This window comes from Crocodylus siamensis, chromosome 3, assembly GCF_052110815.1.
Source record: "Crocodylus siamensis isolate JL-2025a chromosome 3, ASM5211081v1, whole genome shotgun sequence".
Lineage (NCBI taxonomy): Eukaryota > Metazoa > Chordata > Crocodylia > Crocodylidae > Crocodylus > Crocodylus siamensis.
Window position 1 is genome coordinate 164,418,857 of NC_143397.1, and position 18,825 is coordinate 164,437,681.

General features: G+C 45.8%; 1 protein-coding gene across 2 annotated transcripts in view; it reads right to left on the reverse strand.

Annotated features, from left to right (window-relative positions):
• CEP192 (centrosomal protein 192) overlaps positions 1 to 15,804 on the reverse strand; it is a 106,651-nt gene extending 90,847 nt beyond the window's left edge. For both annotated transcript variants that reach the window (XM_090039623.1, XM_090039622.1), the window contains exons 1-6: positions 15,342 to 15,804; positions 10,700 to 10,825; positions 6,059 to 6,216; positions 3,600 to 3,649; positions 2,403 to 2,532; positions 963 to 1,117 (exon numbers count right to left, since the gene is read on the reverse strand). In XM_090039623.1, the coding sequence (XP_089895749.1) occupies positions 963 to 1,117; positions 2,403 to 2,532; positions 3,600 to 3,649; positions 6,059 to 6,216; positions 10,700 to 10,825; positions 15,342 to 15,484 (762 nt within the window). In that variant the 5' untranslated portion in view covers positions 15,485 to 15,804. The remainder of the gene's footprint in view (positions 1 to 962; positions 1,118 to 2,402; positions 2,533 to 3,599; positions 3,650 to 6,058; positions 6,217 to 10,699; positions 10,826 to 15,341) is intronic.
• Positions 15,805 to 18,825: the final 3,021 nt, after the last annotated feature.

Here is an 18,825-nt window from a genome sequence, read left to right on the forward strand (position 1 = left end):
GACATTGTCATTGTATAAGAATTATGGGCTATCACTACCATAATTTTACAGAATCCAAGTAAAAGTCCTCATATATCACACAGCAGGAACACAGATCTAGTCACAATCACTTTACCTTCTTCTTCAGGAAAAACAGCAACAGTAACATAACTTTTTATACACTTCTCTGCAACTTCAACTGTTAAGTACAGTATAACCTCATAAATCCAGCATTCTTGGGACCTAGCACCTACCAGAAATTTGAAAATTCCAGATTTTTGAAACACAAGGAAAGTGCATAGCCTGGCGCTGCCCAGATGAATGGATACTGGGGGAAAAGGGGGGGAAGCTTGCACACAGTGGCTGCTGCCACCATCCACCACCCCACGCTGCCACTACTTCCCCTCCCCCCAACTCTGCAACCGGCCACTGGGGGTACATTGGTCAGCAAAGGTTGAAAACGTCTGATGCAGAGTACTTTTTTAAAAGTGCTGGGTTTTTGCGAATTCCAGAATTTTGAAAATTTGATTTATGAGGTTATACCGTAGTAAGAGATCCTATAAGATCACAGAAGTAGCAAGGAAGAAAAGAAATTATATTCAGACTATCAACACCTTCTGAAAACCTTTTATACTATATCAGTTTATCAACCTGTGGGGCAGTTCACCACTTAGTGAACTTCGCTTCACAAAAAACAGAAAACAATGCAAACAAGAGGAATTCAGCTTTGTGCAACAAGAGAAGGAGATAAAGCATAAGTGACTGATTAGCAGAAACTGCTTGCCCCATTTGTTCCACAGCAGAAAGTCACGTGAAAAAGGAAAGACGACAGAAAATTATGTTAAATCTTTAAAAAAGCTTTTTAAAATTTGGCCCCTATAGTTACTACACTGAAGACACCGTTTCTACCCCAAATGGAACCTAACTTGCTGGAAATTATATACAAAAAGAATATTAAGCCCTGAATTTTATCTTAATCCTACCCGATTCAAGCCATTTTCCAGAAGTTCCAATGCTGCACAACGTTCTGAAAGTTCCTGTATTTCAGTATCTCCTCTCAGCATTTCTGGTGGTACCAGCTGCTCAAAATAAGCTTCTAGCTGGTCGTCATAGAATTCTCCATCATCAATATCATCATCTATTGAAAAAGAAGAAAAAGATTTTAAAAATCTGATACAATAAATACTTTTATTATTTACTTAAGGAATTGGTTACTATAGCCCAGGTGCAACCCACAGAGCATTCAGCCCCAGAAGCTTAGAAGCTGGACAGCCCTGAAATATACCAGGGATGCACCAATAAAGATTTTTTTGACCAATACTGATGGACAATTATTAATGAGCCATATCAGCTGATCCAATTGCCGGTATGCAGCATGGAAGCTTGGATAGCAGCACCCAACTGGTAAGTCTTGGGGGGAGAGGGGTATGGCAGATCGGGTCCCTCACGGGGACAGAGGAAGGGGGCTGGGGCTACCCAGCCAAAGCGAGGCAAAGGACAGAGCAGCAAGTGGCTCATCTGTGGGTGTGGGGGGGCCATTTCCATTGCCCGGGGTATACGTGGAGCAAGGGCAGGCTGCCTGCTGTGGGCTGGGGCCAGATTCTTCCCCAGGATGGGCTGGGACGAGGCTGTGCTCAGGCCCAACACGGTTACTAGCCAGACACTGCTCTCCAAACTGCCAGGCTGGCCATGTGCATGCTGCAGCTGTGTGCATGTACATGGCATGATTTCAGCCACATCAGCCAAAACATTATGTTAAATCTTTAAAGAACTAAAAATCTAAAAATACTTTAATTATATAAAGATTTGGAAAAGATCAGCCACATCAGCCAATTGCTAATAATGTCAATTTTCCTTTAATTGGTGCCAATAGTATATGGACCAATGAATCAGTGCACCTCTAAAATACCATGCTTAAAAAAAGTCTAATATGCTAGCTAGAAGGTTATACACAACTGGTTAGGAACTGGATTTAAAATTCAGATAAAAAGCCAAGTTAACTGGGTGGCACAGATTTAGCAAGCTGTTTTAGCAATCCAGTTCTGTCACAGTAAGACAAATACTTAGTTCAAATTGTACCCACTGCCAAGAGCTGCCAACTTCGTTACTACAAAAGGTCTGCATCTCTTCTTAAACCTTTTCATTCACAATATGAACATAAGCATTGTTCAGCTTTGATTTTCTAGCTAGAAGATATACAACTCAATACCAAGTTCAGCAGTGAATTCCATAGATACCAATTTTAATATACCAGTAATTCAAGCAACCATGATGTTCTTCTGCTTAAAGTAAACTGATTAGCTCGACCGAGAAGTTTCCTTAGCTATATAGACAATGAAATCTAATGTTTTAGAGTTATTTTATCTATCTGCCCCTCTCACGTATCTGAAGATATGCTACAAGCTGAATCACAGTATACTGACCAGTTGAGTATTCATCTAAACTTGCGAGATTCAGTAGCTTCTCATTCTCCAAACAATTCAAATGACTTGTGCTGCACTGCTCACTTAACATTTCACCATCCAATTTTCCTCCAGGTTCAGACTGCTTAACCTATGAAACATACACACACGCATGGTCCAAGAGTTCCCAGCTGTAAAACTCAGGTTTTTCATAAAAGAGCAGTAATTTTGGCACAGACTTTTTCTCTTCTCCATCCCCCACCATAAATTCCAGTCTCTAACCACCATTCACCAGGCAATTAAAAGGTAGGTAAAAGAAAGGCAGGGAACAGGAGATGTGAGAAGGGAAAAAGTACTCTTACAAACTTGCAATATTTAAGACTTCTAAATAGAAGCTTTTAGTTTTCTTGTTCACTAGTCTGGCCCTCCATTCAATGATCCTCAGATTCCACCTTGAAGCATGCATAACAGACTGCTACTGCTTGAAGAGGCTCCTGCAGGCTCCAAACACCAAAGCATAAAATTGGTTTGAAGGAACTTGCCAAAAAAAGCCTGTAAGATACATTTTCAAATAAAATCCTATGGAATCCATTCAATCAAAAAAATCTAAATTTACAAATTCTTTAGAAAAATATTAAAAATATCAATATATGGTAGTGTCTCAGTGTTTCCAGATGTTTTGGCTTTATGCGTAAAGGAGGAGATGCTAAAGCAAAAAGATTAAAAAAGAAAAACCACCAAGGCACTAGTAGCAAATGCTTCATTAAATAAAAATACAGTAAATGTCAGCTTCCAAAAGCTTTTGAGAGTTTCAGCAAAACTTAAGTTTCCTTAAAAACAGTATAGCCAGCTGACCAACTTGAATCTTTTCTAGATGAACAGTGAGGAATATTTTTTTAAGACTACAGAAATAATTATTAATCCCCTTTAGAGACGTTTAACCACTTAAAATGAAACTCAAATTATCCTGTTGGATTATTATAGATCAATATCTCCTCCACAAATCAAGATTTGATGTTAATGGAGGTCATGAACTGGCAATTGTTTTGCCACCGGTAATTTGCTGCCCTGCAAGTAATTTCTGCCTTAAATTCTGCAAATTGTGTTACTGTTCTAATTTATAAATTTAATAATATAGAAGATAACCAGTTCTCTCTCAAGTGCTTTTCTCTACATAAAACACATCCTTTAAATTCCTATAATATAAAGTACATTTACCTTGATCTCTTTATTAGTTTGTGGCAATGAACATATTCCAATGGACAAATCTAGAATGAGAGAGCAATTTAATAGCAACTTGAATATGACTTTTTAGTACATTACTAAATATTATACATTCAATCTCTATGTTAAAAAGGTCTACAAACTAAGCCTCTTGAGGTAAGGGCTTGAAGTTTAGTTTTATTAGCCATCTATACCACATGGTACACAAACATAACTTTGAAAAGTCCCTACTTATAACTTAGTCCCTGATTTTTGCTACTATAAAAATAATAATATAAATCAAGGTCTCACTACGGCTGACACCTGCATAAATGGAGTGATACAATCACTACTCCCAGGGCTTTCAATCTTATTTGGCAACAAAGAATAAAAGGAATTCCAAATACAGTGCAATAACTTGAAGCTCACACCACAGGTCAACAACAGAGGTGATTAAAAACTAGTATCATGCCCTATCCACTAAGCCACAACTTTCTTTGCTCCCTTCCAGTTACTTTGTGCTCCCTTTTTCTACTCTACCACTATCTCAACTGTTGGTTAGACCAGGGGTGCTCAATCTCTGGCCCACAGGCCAAATGCAGCCCATGACACCATCACATCCAGCCTGTGGGGCTCCCCCACAGGTCTGGAAGTTTGGCCCAACCAATATGGCCAACCTCCCCCCTGCCAAATACCCAAACCTCAATTCCTGTGTGTCAAGTTGGAGCCCACAGGACCAGGCTATGCTTTCCCCCCCACTTCTGGATAGGTACCAAGCCACATCCCCCTTCCCCATCTTCAGGGCTAGGTTGGGCTGGGCCAGTCCCCTTTGCCTCCACCCCCAAAGGTGAGCTACACCCCTTTCCCTCCTGTTGGGGGTGGGCCATGCCCCCTTCCCCGTGGGGCCAGTGGGGACATGGCCACATCCCCTCCTCCCCACCAGCGGGGCCAGACCATGTTCTGTTCTTTCTTGCAAGGCTGGGGTCAAGCTCTTTTCCGCTGCAGGGATGCATTGGAGTCAAGCTGCCCCCCAGCCTTTCAGCCAGATGGCACTTGCCTTGCCCACCTAGATGATAGATCAGGAACACTAGCTGTAACTGGCCCGCCAACAGATTGGGCACTGCCAATGCAGCCCATGGGGCAAAAAGGCTGAGCACCCTTGGGTTAGACTATAAGCTCTGCAGCAGGAAGTCCTTTAGCTGTGGGTATGCCAGTCAGCATAATGGGTCCCAATCCTCAAGTAAGATTTTAGATACAGGTGACTCGTAGGGGGAGGCACTGGGGCGGGGGGAAGGTGACATGCCCACCCCCCGAGATTGCCTGTTGCTCGCCACCCCCCGCCCCCCAGGTGACACCACTGCCAACATCTGCAGGCGGTCCCCACTTGCCACCGGCACTGCTGCCTACAAATGGTGCCTCCCCCAGCCGCGGGAAACACCAGTCCTTCATGATTTTAGATACTGCTTCAATAGGGGGGGAAAAAACCAAACAAACAAATAAAAAGCTTATCCTGGGCTAGTTTCAAAAAAAGTTCATTAATCCAGCATCAGTTGACTGGTGTGTTTCATGCCACAGTGGCTCAAAAAGATGTTAAAGACACAGATATTGCCTAAAATTCAACAAAAATTTGAAAAAATAATTCCGTAGCCATCGGTTCAAAAAATTGCGTTGTTATCTTTGCTGTGGTATCCCCACTCCGCAAACTAGGAGTGACCAGGAATAACGGTCACAAGCTGGCAGAGGGTAGATTTAGGCTGGATATCAGGAGGTGCTACTTCACGGTGAGGGTGGCTAGGATCTGGAACCAACTTCCAAGAGAAGTGGTGCAGGCTGCTACCCTGGGGGTTTTTAAGAGGAGGCTAGATGAACACCTTGCTGGGGTCATTTGACCCCAGTACTCTTTCCTGCCATGGCAGGGGGTCAGACTAGATGATCTGCTCGGGTCCCTTCCAACCCTAGAAACTATGAAATGGCTGTTCTGTTAAAATCAAGAACTGCACATTTTCTGTATTCATGAGGAAATATGTAAAACCAATTATATTTAAAAAGTTGATGTACCTATTTTCTAAATCTGGTATTTTTTCTACCGAATTTCAATGACATTTCTCTTTGAATGGAAAAAAAAAGGCACTACAGTAGCCAGAAGGAACTGTTTTCTTCCCAGATTTTTCTTTGAAGCAGGGAGTCAAAAAATACAAGTACACCTACAGTACTTAATGATTCCCTAATCTATTCAGATTAGCATTCAAAAAATAAAGGATGGTTTAATACTGATACCCTTCAAGCCTTCAAAAATCAGGTCACCAATTACTAACTCATTTCCATTACTACACTCTTATTTTAAGGCATTGTGATTTTAGCAACTGGTATTAAAAAAATTTAGAATGAACATTGAAAATGTTAATGGTGTCAACAGAGAATGCAAAAAAGTTGTAGTGAACAATTAAGTGTATACATTTCTAGAAGTTAAATACCTTCCAAAAGTTCAAGTGGTAATATTTCAAGCAAAGAATCTTGACTGCGACTTGAGCACTCAGCAGCATCATTTTGATTGATTCCTCTCTGTATTAAGCTGGACTCTTCCAAATTATCAAAAATAGGACGAGCTTCTTTAATTTGGACAGTACTTTCCCTAGGATAGGGAGAAGAGAGGGGGAAAAGTCATTTTGTTAACAGACTGTTTAAGACAAAGCTCAATCATAGTCAGAATACAAAGGTTATTTCAAACATCTGGTGTATAAACAAGTGAAACCCTATCCACTTATTACCCATAATAGCTAAAGACAGACACAAAACACTGCCATTATATCTCCCCATTTTTACTTGGAGAAAATGAAACATAGGTGACCCATTTGGCTGGGGGCAGGCCAACTGGCTGGAGGGCCGCACCCAGAGAGTGGCGGTGGACGGATCATTTTCCACCTGGAGAGATGTGGGCAGTGGGGTTCCACAGGGCTCAGTCCTTGGGCCCACACTGTTCAACATCTTCATCAGTGACCTGGATGAGGGGGTAAAAAGCACCCTGTTCAAATTTGCTGATGACAAAGATGAGGGGGGACATGGGCACGCTAGAAGGGAGGAATAGGCTGCAATCGGACCTAGACAGGTTATGGGGTGGGTGGATGAGAATAGGATGGGATTCAACACAGACAAGTGCAAAGTGATGCACCTGGGGAAGAAGAACCAGCACCATACCTAAAGGCTGGGGAACTCCCTTCTTGTCAGTGCAGAGGCAGAAAAGGACCTTGGAGTCATCACTTAGGCCAAGATGAACATGGGCCAGCAGTGTGGGGATGCCGTCAGGAAGGCCAACAATACCTTGTCATGCATCCACAGGTGCATCTCAAGCAGGTCCAAGGAGCTGATCCTCCCCCAGTATGCGACACTGATCAGGCCACAGCTGGAGTACTGTGTCCAGTTCTGGGCACGGCACTTCAAGCGGGATGTGGACAACATTGAGAGGGTCCAGAGGAGGGCCACTCGCATGGTCAGGGTGCAGCATGGCAGGCCCTATGAGGAGAGGCTCAGGGACCTGACCCTGTTCAGCCTCTACAAGAGAAGGCTGAGGGGGGATCTAGTGGCCTGTTATAAACTAGTCAGAGGGGACCAGCAGGCATTGGGGGAGTCCCTGTTCCCCCAAGCACTACCAGGATTGACTAGAAATAATGGTCACAAGCTCGCAGAGGGCAGATTCAGATTAGACATCAGGAGGCGCTACTTCACTGTCAGCGCGGCTAGGATCTGGAACCAACTTCCAAGCAAAGTGGTGCTGGCTCCTACCCTGGGCGTCTTTAAGACGAGGCTAGACAAACACCTTGCTGGGGTTGTTTGACCCCAGTACTTCTTCCTGCCATGGCAGGGGGTCGGACTTGATGATCTGCTCAGGTCCCTTCCGAACCTACAAACTATGAAACTATTTTTACTACTGCGTCAGCTAACTTGATTCTAAGCAAGATCAAAAGGCGAGATAAGTATACCTAACACCCATGTACACCAAGTCATTACTAGCATTCACTGACCATGCTGATGAAGAATTAGACACTGTTTGCAAGCATACAGAAACCCCTATCTTAAAAGTACTTCATAGACAATGAATGGGTACTATGTTTACAAGAAATCTGAAAACTAGTAAGGATGCATGACTCTGCTGGCAAAGAAGCTGTACCAAATTTAACGGAAAAAGATGTTTTAAAACTATTTAAACCTACGCTTATATGTGCTGACATTTGGTTTTAATCTGATATATCAGTTGAATTCAGAAATAAAGGACACAAACCAATATATACCAAGTTCAATCTTTCACAACAGCCCCCATATCATTTTAAAGATGAATCTTCAGTTCAAGTAGTACAGTTCAAGTTATACTACTTGTGTATCTAATGTGTCATTTATGAAAGCCACACGTACACACACACACACAGAGGAAATGAATAGTGAATGGGGAAAAACTTAAGGGAAACAGCAGCATGCTGGATCATCTAAGCCATGCTGACTCTATCCCACTAGATTCTTCAAACTTCCCATATTCTTAAAACTCACTCCAGTCACATACATAGTAGGTTAAACAGTTAAACAGTAAGTGTATTTATATTGTTAATGCATTACAGTTAACATTTAATGCCAGCAGGAATGGGAAGCAGCAGTGCCCCAGGAGGGCAACTAGTTGCAGCATGCAGCTCTGCCTCTACCTCCCTCTCTGCAGCGCTCCCCTGGACAAGGGAGAGGGAACAAAGACTAGCTGCAACACATGAGCGCTAGGTATGTGTTACTGGTCAACCATTTAACTGATATGATTAAAGGGATTTAAATGGGTAACTATTTGAACAACACTTACATCCCTAATACATAGGTGTACTTTCTCTGTTTTAGAGGCTGATTCCTTCAATGTAAGGATTATTTCCGTATCATGACACCACAAGTGAAAAAATTAGAGTCACCTAGTTACCCGAAAAAATTAATTCAGTATTATCTAAATCCTCACAGAGTAAAATATTTTAATCATAAACCTATGATTTTTCACAGTGTCATTATAATACAACTAGCCAATTGTCTGTCAAGAATGACGGGGGGAGCAGGCAGGGATGGAGCCTTGTGCCCCCACCCCCTCCATCCAGGCCTGCTCCCCTCTTCCCTCCTGCTGCTTGGGGTCCAGACCCGCTCCCCACCTCTGTGCCACAGCAGTGGGGAGAGGGGAGAAGCAGACCCAGGCCCAATGCAGGGGAGGACTAGGCCAGAGGGTAGGGAGACAAGAGAAGTTGGGGAGTGGGTCCAGGCTCAAGGAGAGGAGGCGATGGCTTGCTCCTTCCCTCCCCCCTGCCGCCATTGTGTTGGGCCAGGTTGGAACCCTTGCTCCCTTCCGACTGCCGCAGCAGGCCACCTTTTGCCACTGCTCAGGCTCGCTCTTCCTCCCCGCGTCAGACCTGGGTCCACTCCTACCCTTGCCCCTGTCATGGTGCACCCACTCCCCCCGCCACCCTACGTCAGGCCCACTCCTCCCCCCACTGCTGCCAGGTGAGCCTACGTGGGCCTTCAGGTGGAGGTGATGGGAGGGGGGAAGAGATGGGCCAAGGCCAGCGCCGGGGGCCTTGCCCCCTCATGGCATCCTGACCCTGCTCCCCCCCCCGCACCTCTGCCATTACCTCCAAGGAGCGGGGCGGGGAAGCCAGCTCTAGTGGCCTTCCTCCCCACCCCCCAACAAGGAGCAGGGCAGGGGGTGGCAAAGCCAGCACTGGTGGCCTCACCCCCACATTCCATCCACTCTGTTGCCGCTGCTTTTTGCACTCAGTCCTGTGTCCCCACCATCAGGATGAAGCCCTGCCATGTATTGGAACGCTTCCTTGTGCCCTGATTGGCTGTTCTTAAGCCAATAAGAGCGTGAATAAAGCATTATGGATGGACAGATTAAGGCTTTTATAATATTAGAATGTTAAGCTTTCCACTGAAGGAGAAACTTTTTCACAAGTTATTCTTACTAAAATAATTTGCGAATGAGCTGAAGGAGGGCACTACATTTCCTAAAAGGTCCATTTTAGGTTTTATTTCGTCACCGGCATTTACCTGTAAATTCTTAGAAATTCCATTCAGGTGCAATAATTTTAAAGAGAATATTTTATTTTTCATATGCATCTGCTTTGTGAGTCTTAACCGTTACTGAGGGCTTCACAGTCTGTCAGCAAATAGTAACCAAACAATGTTGGTTTCCAGTGGTTCTGCATTTTAACAACTCCAAACCCAAAATTATCAGCAAAATTTACTACTGTTAAACAGGAATCTGTGAATTATGTTTTCTAATACCGCCTTAATTTCAAAACCGGCAGAAGCATTACATCAAAATTAGTTCTCCCACAATTTTTTTCTAAACTAGAAAAGTTTACATGTTATGACTTAATTTTATGTTCTCTGAAGACAACTGTTTATTCCACTGCAGACTTTTTAAGACAGTGGACCTCAAACTCAGACTCAAGGCACCCTGTGGAAAATGCCAGTTCTTAATTTTCACTTGTTTTGACTACAGAAAAATAGAACAATTCTTCTGTTGCAAAAACACTAAGACTACAACAGATCAGAATGTTTCATCACCCTGGTTAAGAATCACTTTAAGACCTTCACAAGCACTTCACATGAGCAGTCCAGAAAAGCAGGGGAAAAAATTGTCATAGGATTTTTTGGCAATACTACAACTAGTTAGCTGGTACGAATATTTCAATTAACAAAGGAAATGCTCCCTAAGCAAGAACAACATCTGAAGTTACCACAAATACCAAAATGAGAGTAATCATCAGATTTTTTTTTTTTTTTTAATTCCACGGCAAAAGAGCTCAGGGCCACTAAACTACAAATAAACTCTCAAAGCATCACTATCCCTTCCAATATGGTAGTTTTAAATGCAAGCTTATTTCCTAGATTTTTAGATTTCAGCAATACAAATTTTGTATAGAAAGAAAAACCTCAGAAAAGTTGTACTGGAAAACAGATAAAAACATAATGAAGCAACTGGAGCCAAGTTATTTTCTTACAAAAAACAATTCAGTCCTTGACATACAATTACACCACATAATTAGTTAAAATTAATATTTGACTCTTCTCTAAGAGAGTAAAATAGTACTCTTACTTACAAATCATCTTGAAGGTTGAGAGCAAGCTTCCCCACTGGCTCAGAGTCAGACTGGGTACTTGGGGGAGTCATTGATGGAAGTGAAAGTCTCCCTTCTTCCAGATAAGATGCTTGAACATCAGAAATCCTGTTGAAAGAAAGTGCCACACAAATTGGTCCGCTTATATCTAGTCTGCTCTTGAAAGATTTGACATAAAAACCTGACAAGCTTGAGACTAACATATATTACAAGATAAAGGCCCTAAAAAGAACCATAGCTTAATTTTAACACATCTACATGAGTATGTGTGTAGAAATATTGCTACTTATGCAAGATGTTTGCATCAAGACAAATGCAACAAAATACACATCTGCAAAGAACTTCTTGTAGGTTAAGCATTAGTAAACAGGTTCTAGTAGCAGTGCACTGATAGGGATTTTTGGGGCCAATACCAATAGTCGATATTTAAGGAAGTGTATCAGCAGATACTGATCTGATTTCTGATACGGCTGCCTCCAGCTGTTAAGTTCCATGCAGTGAAGTGGGAGAGGGCATGCGGGGGATGGCAGATCAACACTCCCCCCCCCCCGCAGAGAGGGAGGGAGCAGGCGCTGCCTAAGCAAGGTTAGGGGGGAAACCAGAGCTGCAACTTGTGGAGGAGGGTCGGGTCGGCCACCGCTTGCACCCCAGGAGGTCACCAGGGGCCATGAGCCACAGCTCTGCCCCCCCCCCGCCCCAAGGCAGCACCAACTCTGTCCCCCCCTGACCACGGAGGGGAGTTGATCTTCCCCCCTCCCCTTTCACCACACTGCACTTACCAGCTGGAGGCAGCTCTCCATGTTGCCAACTGTGCTCCTCGCTGCCTAAGAGCTGCACTGTGGCTGCGTGCAGCATTACCATTTATTGGCCAAATTATCAACCCCAGTAGGGCCGATATTCAATACAGACAGTTTTCTTTATATTGGTACTGATTCGATATCGGACCTATGTAACAGTGCACCTCTAATCTGTAGATCATAAAATCCCAACCTTTTAATTCAAAGTCATATTCAGAGAAAGATGGTGCACTGCAGGGAGTTCCCAGAAAGACTAAAGACATGCTGAAGGCTTGGCATCCTCAATTCAACTATTCTGACATCTTACCTACTCAGTTCCAAGGAATTCTTTCAGGAAAGAGGTCCGAGTCAGGAGTGGGCAACTATTTTGGGCGGAGGACTACTTACCAAGTTTTGGCAAGCTGTCAGAGGCCACATAGGTAGCCCTGACCCCTGGTCGCCATCTTTGGGACCAGAAGTCCCACCCCCTAATCTCTGACCTTTACCACCTGAAGTCCCTCCTATTCTCCCACCCCCACCCCAGAAGTACTCTGTTCAGCAAGGGTTTGCCATCTCAGAACCAAAAAAATGCCAAATTATATTCTAAAAATCAAACAACTACATCACTCATTAATTTGATTCCAAAAAATATTCTTGTCCTGATTTACATGTGTTTGTGTAGTGTACATAGAGGGGATTGCACAATAGCTTAAAATGAAGATTTACTCTTGTATATTGTGGGCAAGTGGGGGGCATAGGGGAAGGAGTATGTGTAGGGTGGGCAAGCATGTGGCTGTGTGGATATGGGGTTTGTGAAGGGCTGCGAGTGTGTGGGAAGAAAGTGGCTGGGGAGGGTTGTGGCATGTGGGATGGGGAAGGATTTGTCCACAGCCTGCCCGCACCAGGCAGAGCTTCCATGCAGCTCTCCCCAAGCCCATGCTGAGTGCTTCTGCTTCTCCTGCCCCAGGGCACCGGTGCGGCCCCATTCTGCCACTCCCCCGCATAACTTCCCTGCTTGTGGCTGCCACTGCTCTTCTCCACCCCACACTGGCTGTTCCAGCACCACGTGGTTCCCAGCTGCAGGTCGGGACTGCAGCAGCTGCCTCAGCCTGACCCTGAGCAATCAGGGGCAATCACTGGCAGTCCTCCCCTGCCTCCCCCTTCTTATCTGAATTTCCCTCCGACACAGGGAGGCAGGAACAGCCCCAGTCTCAGGCCAGAAGCCTCTGCTCTGCTCTGCATGGACCTTCCGGCTGAGGGGAGGGGCCAGGCGCCCCTTGCTTCTGCAGCCACTTGATCCTGTTTCCCCTGGGTCCTACTGCCCCAGCTCCTGTCATCTCTGACAGGCAGCCAGGAGCAGATAAACATTAATTTTCTAAATTTAAGGGCCTCACAGGCCAGACAGAATGGCCTGGAAGGCTGGATCCAGCTCACGGGATGTTCTGTGCCTGCCCCTGGTCTACGCAGTACAGTGGAACTTAGATCATTCCTATTCAAATGGTTTGCAATTGGCTTAATGTGCAGTGCGCTGCCTTGTAAGCAATTAGCCACACAAATATTTACTGCAGCTTTTATGTCAAAAGTATCACTTCCTCATTCAGCTGGAACATCTCAGCAGTCCTACCTCTACCAGAGGTGAGTGAGGAGCAGTGCCTTGGAAGTAAAAGCCAAAGAAATCAGCTAGCATTCTCGAAATATTCTTCTCCTTTGACATTCAACTGAACCCCCCAGAAAACATAACTAAGGTCTTTCAGCCCTTAAAAGGCTTTCCTCTTCCTTGTTATATCATGCTCCCAAATAGTCTATGCTATAGCTACATATTTTAAGTTTCCTAACTTTTCACACAGCAAAAAGATGCCCACTTCAACTTAGAAGCCCTGTCCTAACACTGCTTTAAAATGCTTTAGCTCCTTAACACAGAATAGGAGGGCAAGATGGACAATGCGCTGTTACTTGATAAACAAATAGGTTCTGCAGTACAGGTTTGACAAGGAGAAAAGAAAACCAGGTAAGACAACTGCTAGCATTAGTAGCTTAGCAGCTGCTAGTGTATATTTTTTGTTTTTTTGTTTTTTTTGGGTTTTTTTGGTTTTGGATTTGTTTTTTTTAAGAAAGTAATTTAAAGCATCATGTATTCCAATGTAGCACACCTGAGTACCACTTCAGTAATATAAACAATTTTAAGCGGCAAAGCCTATTCCATAGAAAAAAAAGTTTAATTCCCAGGCTGGTCAGGTGACTAGGATAAAAAGCTACTCCAACTTTGGACTTCTTGTTTAGCAAGTAAAATGCATGTTCATATGTTCCTTGAAGTGTGAGGCCCAAAACTGGACACAATACTACAGGGAAGGCCTCACTAGTGCTGAAGGGAGTGAAAGACTCAGTTCCCTTGCTTTGCGAGTGATACTACTGTTAATATAACCCAGGATGTTGTTGGCTTTTATTCAGCTTATGATCTACCATAACAACAAGGTACTTCTCTGCAGTACTGAAGAGTACCTAGTACTGCAGTCTGAATTTGTACATGTGGTTATTCTGTCCCAGCTGCAGGACTTTGCACTTGCCTTTGTTGAATCTCATCACAGACTGGAGAAATAGTTTGTGATGAATCTGGGTCATTTTGGGTCCTAGCCCTGCTCTCCACAGTGTCATCATCTGCAAATTTCCTGGATGCACTGAACCCCTTAATCCAAATCACTAATGAAAATGTCGAACACGACAGACTCCTAGGGGACCCCACTGAATACCTTTTCCAAACTAGCCACTGGTGACTACTTGTTGAACACAACGTTCCAATTAGTTATAGATCCAACCTTACAGTACTTTCGTTAAGTCTGTATTGCCTTAGCTTGTTAGTAAGAAGGTCACGGGAGCCTCTGTCAAAAGCCGTGCTAAAGTTAAGGTATAACGTGATTTATGCTACCTTAAGCTGCACTTTATGAAATAAAGCAACAGGTAACAGTCACCTGTTGTCGATCCGCAGACATGATGATCTCTGGGTAGAGCACTGCTCAGCATCTGCATGGTGCAGCCCAGGGGAATGGCACAGGGGGTGAACCACAGGCCAGGATAGAGCCCCAAGGACCCTCCTTCAGGCATGCACTGCTGGATCAGGGCTCTACTGAGACTGTACACCTCCCGCCCTAGATGAGCCCCAGTGCACTGGGGATGAAGCTGGGACCACCTGCACTTTTCCATTTAACGCACTACCTGGAGCTGCTGAAGGGGATGGAAATTTGGCAGCTAGGGAGCAGCAACTGCTGCTGCCATGCCATCTAGTTTCTGGACCCAGAGGAGCCCCAAATAGTAGGGCTGTGCAGGCTGGCACTGGAGCAGGTGGGGGTGAAGCACCCTGCCCAACCACCCCATTTCCAGGCAACTACTCAGATGCCTCCCATGGTGACAGGGAGCAGTGGGGGAGGAGGGGAAACAACACCAGGGCAAATACATCTCCTTGACAGGACTACAACAAAGCCATGCATCATGCAGGGCAAAAGTCTGTTCTCAGATGAGCGTAGGACACTGGGACATAAAAGATGATGTGAGATTTTCCTTTGAAATAGGACTTGGAGGTACTCAGGGGAATAAACTTGCACCCTCTACCTCCCCTGCACAAAGTGAAGTCTCTTTTCTACCCAGAACTTTCCCAATCTCTGAATTGTTCTTGGCCTGATGAAGGACACAGGTACTCCAAAGCTTGTAAAGAAAGACCTTTTTTTTTGTGGCACTACTTCGCTGGTCTAATAAAAAGTTCTCGCCTCCAATCCAGGGGCTTTGTTTAGACAATGTTGTCAGAGAAGTGCTCGCAGACCCCCGTGACGAGCCAGCCGCGGCGGCGACCCCGTTACCTGGTGCAGCAGCCCGGGCGGGCCCTGGCCACGGTGGAAGCGGCGACGGGCAGGCCCGGGTTGGAGCACAGCGTCACGTTGTTCGAGGCCCCGGGCGAGGGGGGCGAGGTGCCGGGGAATGTCTCGTCGCCAGAGCCGTCCATGGCGCCGCGGCTGGAAACCCAACGTGAGGAACAAGCCTCAGGCCCACGACGCCCCCAGCACGAGGAGCGGCCGCGGGCAGGGCAGGGCAGTGCCAGACAGCTTACGGGGAGCCCCCGCGGCCTGGCCCTGCCCCCGCTGTGCGGAGCCGAGGAGGGGGGGCAGCGCCCGCCTCGCCCTGGGCGCAGGAAGGCTCCAACCGACCGGCCCCACTCAACCGCCACTTCCAACTGCTGCGTAAGTCCACACTCACACGCCCCCCGCCGAACTTGTGCTCGCAACTCCCAGCCCAGTGCTACCGCCTGCAGCAGCAGCCGCTCAACCAGCCCAACTCGCAGCTCTACTCACCCCGCCCCCTTCCCCGGCTCTCAACCAATCGCCTCGACCCTACAAGCGTGGGGGCGGGGCCAAGGAAGGAAACAAGACAGGACGAGGGTGGGCGGGACAAAACTCCCAAACGAAAAGCGGCGGGAGCCGCTGCAGCAGCCGGCGATTGGCTGCGGGGGAGTTCGCGAATCTATAGAAGCTTGTCATTGGAGGAAGAGACGCATGACGTCACCCGCCTAGGCACGGCGGGCCTGGACCCCTCTTGAGGGGCTGGTTGCAGAGATCCCGTCACTTCCCCCTGCTGAGCAGTAGCCTGTCCCCTTAGCTAGGACAGGCGGCCTTCATGGGGCCGGGCTTCACAAGTGCGCCTGCGCGATTCCCGCCTGGCGGTAGGTGTCATGAATGATGGGTACCAGGGGGCAAGGAATGAGCACAGCACACCTCACCCCGGTTCTGAGAGAGGTGATACTCCTAGTGCCTGCTCAGCTAATTTTGCCAGCACGGAGTCAGCAATCCCACTTTGCTGGCCTGAACATGGTGTGCACATACCCACCTCTCGACTCCCAAAACTAGCCTTCTGCTCCCAGCTTAGCAAGGGATCTCGTGGAGGCCAGAGGAAATGCTACAAGGGCTTGCTGAAGGCTACCTCAAGAGAATGGATGCCCACATCAAGAGCAGGAGCCATCTGCTGACCAACTCTAATGGCACCCCAACCTCCCAAGCAGCAGCCTGTTTAGACCAGTGGTCTCCAACCTTTTTAAGTAGATCACTATTGGCATTTAAAAGCAACCCAAGAGCTATCGTGCACTTCCACCCTTCCCCCTCCCCCTGTCCAGCAGGTGAGTCAGTGGGGATGGAAAGGGGGGCAGGTCAAGGCAGAGGGAGAAAAAATTATTTGGGGGCAGCAGGTAAGTCCCACCCAGCCAGGGCCCTGCACAACTTACCCCTGTGGCCTCTTCCCTCCCCCGCCTCCAACGGTCTGACCTGTTGGACTGGCTGCACTCTTAAATGCACACAGGCACTCAGCCCCCAACCCCAGCCTTGAATCGACTCCAAGAGGGTCCGAGATCTACCACAAGAGGCTCAGAAATCTACCAATGGATTGAAGTCCCCTGGTTTAGAGGTAAATTGTCTTGCCCTCAAAACAGAGAAGAGAAAAGAGGAAGGAAAAGGAGTAAAATCCTAACCTATGGCCTAGTCCCGCCTGCAGAAAGACCAGCAACTTCTGTGGATGAGTCTGTGACTCAAGGATTGGACTCTTAAGGCACCTCAAGACCCATCAATGAGCCGTGGTAGAAGTCATCCTCCAGTCGAGGGATTGCCAATGATTCCTGCCAGTAGGAGATGAGCCTATTTGTTGTGCTGAAGGGATCACAAGCTCACCGAAGAAACTATAAGCCTCCCTTAATAAAGGAGGTCACTGGGGGCACAACTCATTGCTTAGGACAAATAGAAAGAAAACGGAAGGAAGTGAAGTTCATGGGTTAATAACAAAGGATCTGGAAAGGGATGCCAAGCAGAGCCAGCAATCACTGTCCCCAAATGAGCTGAAGAAGCGCACCAAGCAGTGAAATGGGGCCTGGAGACAAATGGAGGAGTGATAGGAAAGCAGCCCCACACTTGCCCAGATCTCCCCCTGCCAGTCTCCTTTCTGGTCTGATAGATGGAAAGCTTGGCCAGAGCCAAGAGAAAGTTGACCAGGAAAGCCCAGGAATTACTGGGGCCTTGGACAGGGAGTGCCTAAAGAAAAGGTGCAGGGAAAAGAGCAGGCAAAACCATAGCAGGAGGTTCCAGAGAAGGTAGAAAAATTCCTACAACTTGGTACACTTGAGATGGGTGTGGGGGACAGTACACTGGGTTAGAGGGATCTTTTGGACTGACCCTTTTCTTCTGTTCCTAGGACAAACCACAGGTTTTTCTCTCTGTTACACAGACTTCTTAACTTCTGTGTCAAGAGTCTCTGGATCCAGGATCCTATGGGCAGGCCAGAATGAATGCACTTCTACCAGCACACCTGTTTGAAAGCAGAAGAAGTAAATTTCTCTCTCAGAGGCTAAAATTGAATTGACAACTGTCAAAGAAATGATAGAATTGTGTGTTTCAGGCATTTTATGCAGATAAAGGTTTTGTCCTTGTTTGCGTGAACATCATGCAGCCTTTTTAATGTGATGATTCTGTGTTTGTTACAGCTCACATGAACCGGAGATGTAAACAGCACAGCTTCCTATATGGAAAAAAAAGGGTGACTAACTGAAAAATATACTAGGATCCCAATAGCAGCGTGTTGTCAAGCCTGAAGGAAAATCAAGTGACTGTTCTAGACTAATTACTAACTGAAAGCAGGAGCAGCCAGCTATAAGGAAATAAATCATTAAAATTGCCATTAACTTAAAAGAATACCATGAACACACTGAGTTGAACAAAAACCGATGGAAGCAACAGGTTCCCTTTTTTTTGCAATTTCTTAGTTGGTCTAATCAAAGGTATCATCTCTGAACCAAGAGTTCTAGTTTTATCTAGCCAGAGCAGAGCAATACAGCCTTGCCAGGGCCATTGGAGCTGAGCTGCCTTGCTTCCATTCCTACACCACTAAGGAAAGCACCATGCTAGTAGTCCTACATCTTCCCCATGTAGAGATTGCATTTTTCTAAACTTTCTGTTTCTTGGAAACAACCCTTAGAGCAGGGGTTCTCAAACTTTGTGATACCGTGACCCCCCAGCAGCTGATCAACAAGCTATGGGGTCCCCTGCGTGGGTTTGCAACCCCCTTTTAAGTTGCTCATGACCCACAGTTTGAGAACAGCTGCCTTACGGTATCATAGTTCAGCTTCCAAAGGTGAAGCAACTTCCAGGGGTGAATATGTAATTACAGTGGAATCTGGTTAATAAGTCACTGGGATAACTCATCACTGTTTCATTAATTGATATACTGAATCTTCGCAAAAGTTCTATCAATTCATAGGCAAAACAACTTCAGCGAATTCATCATCTCTTAGTATACTCATTTAAAAAGTGT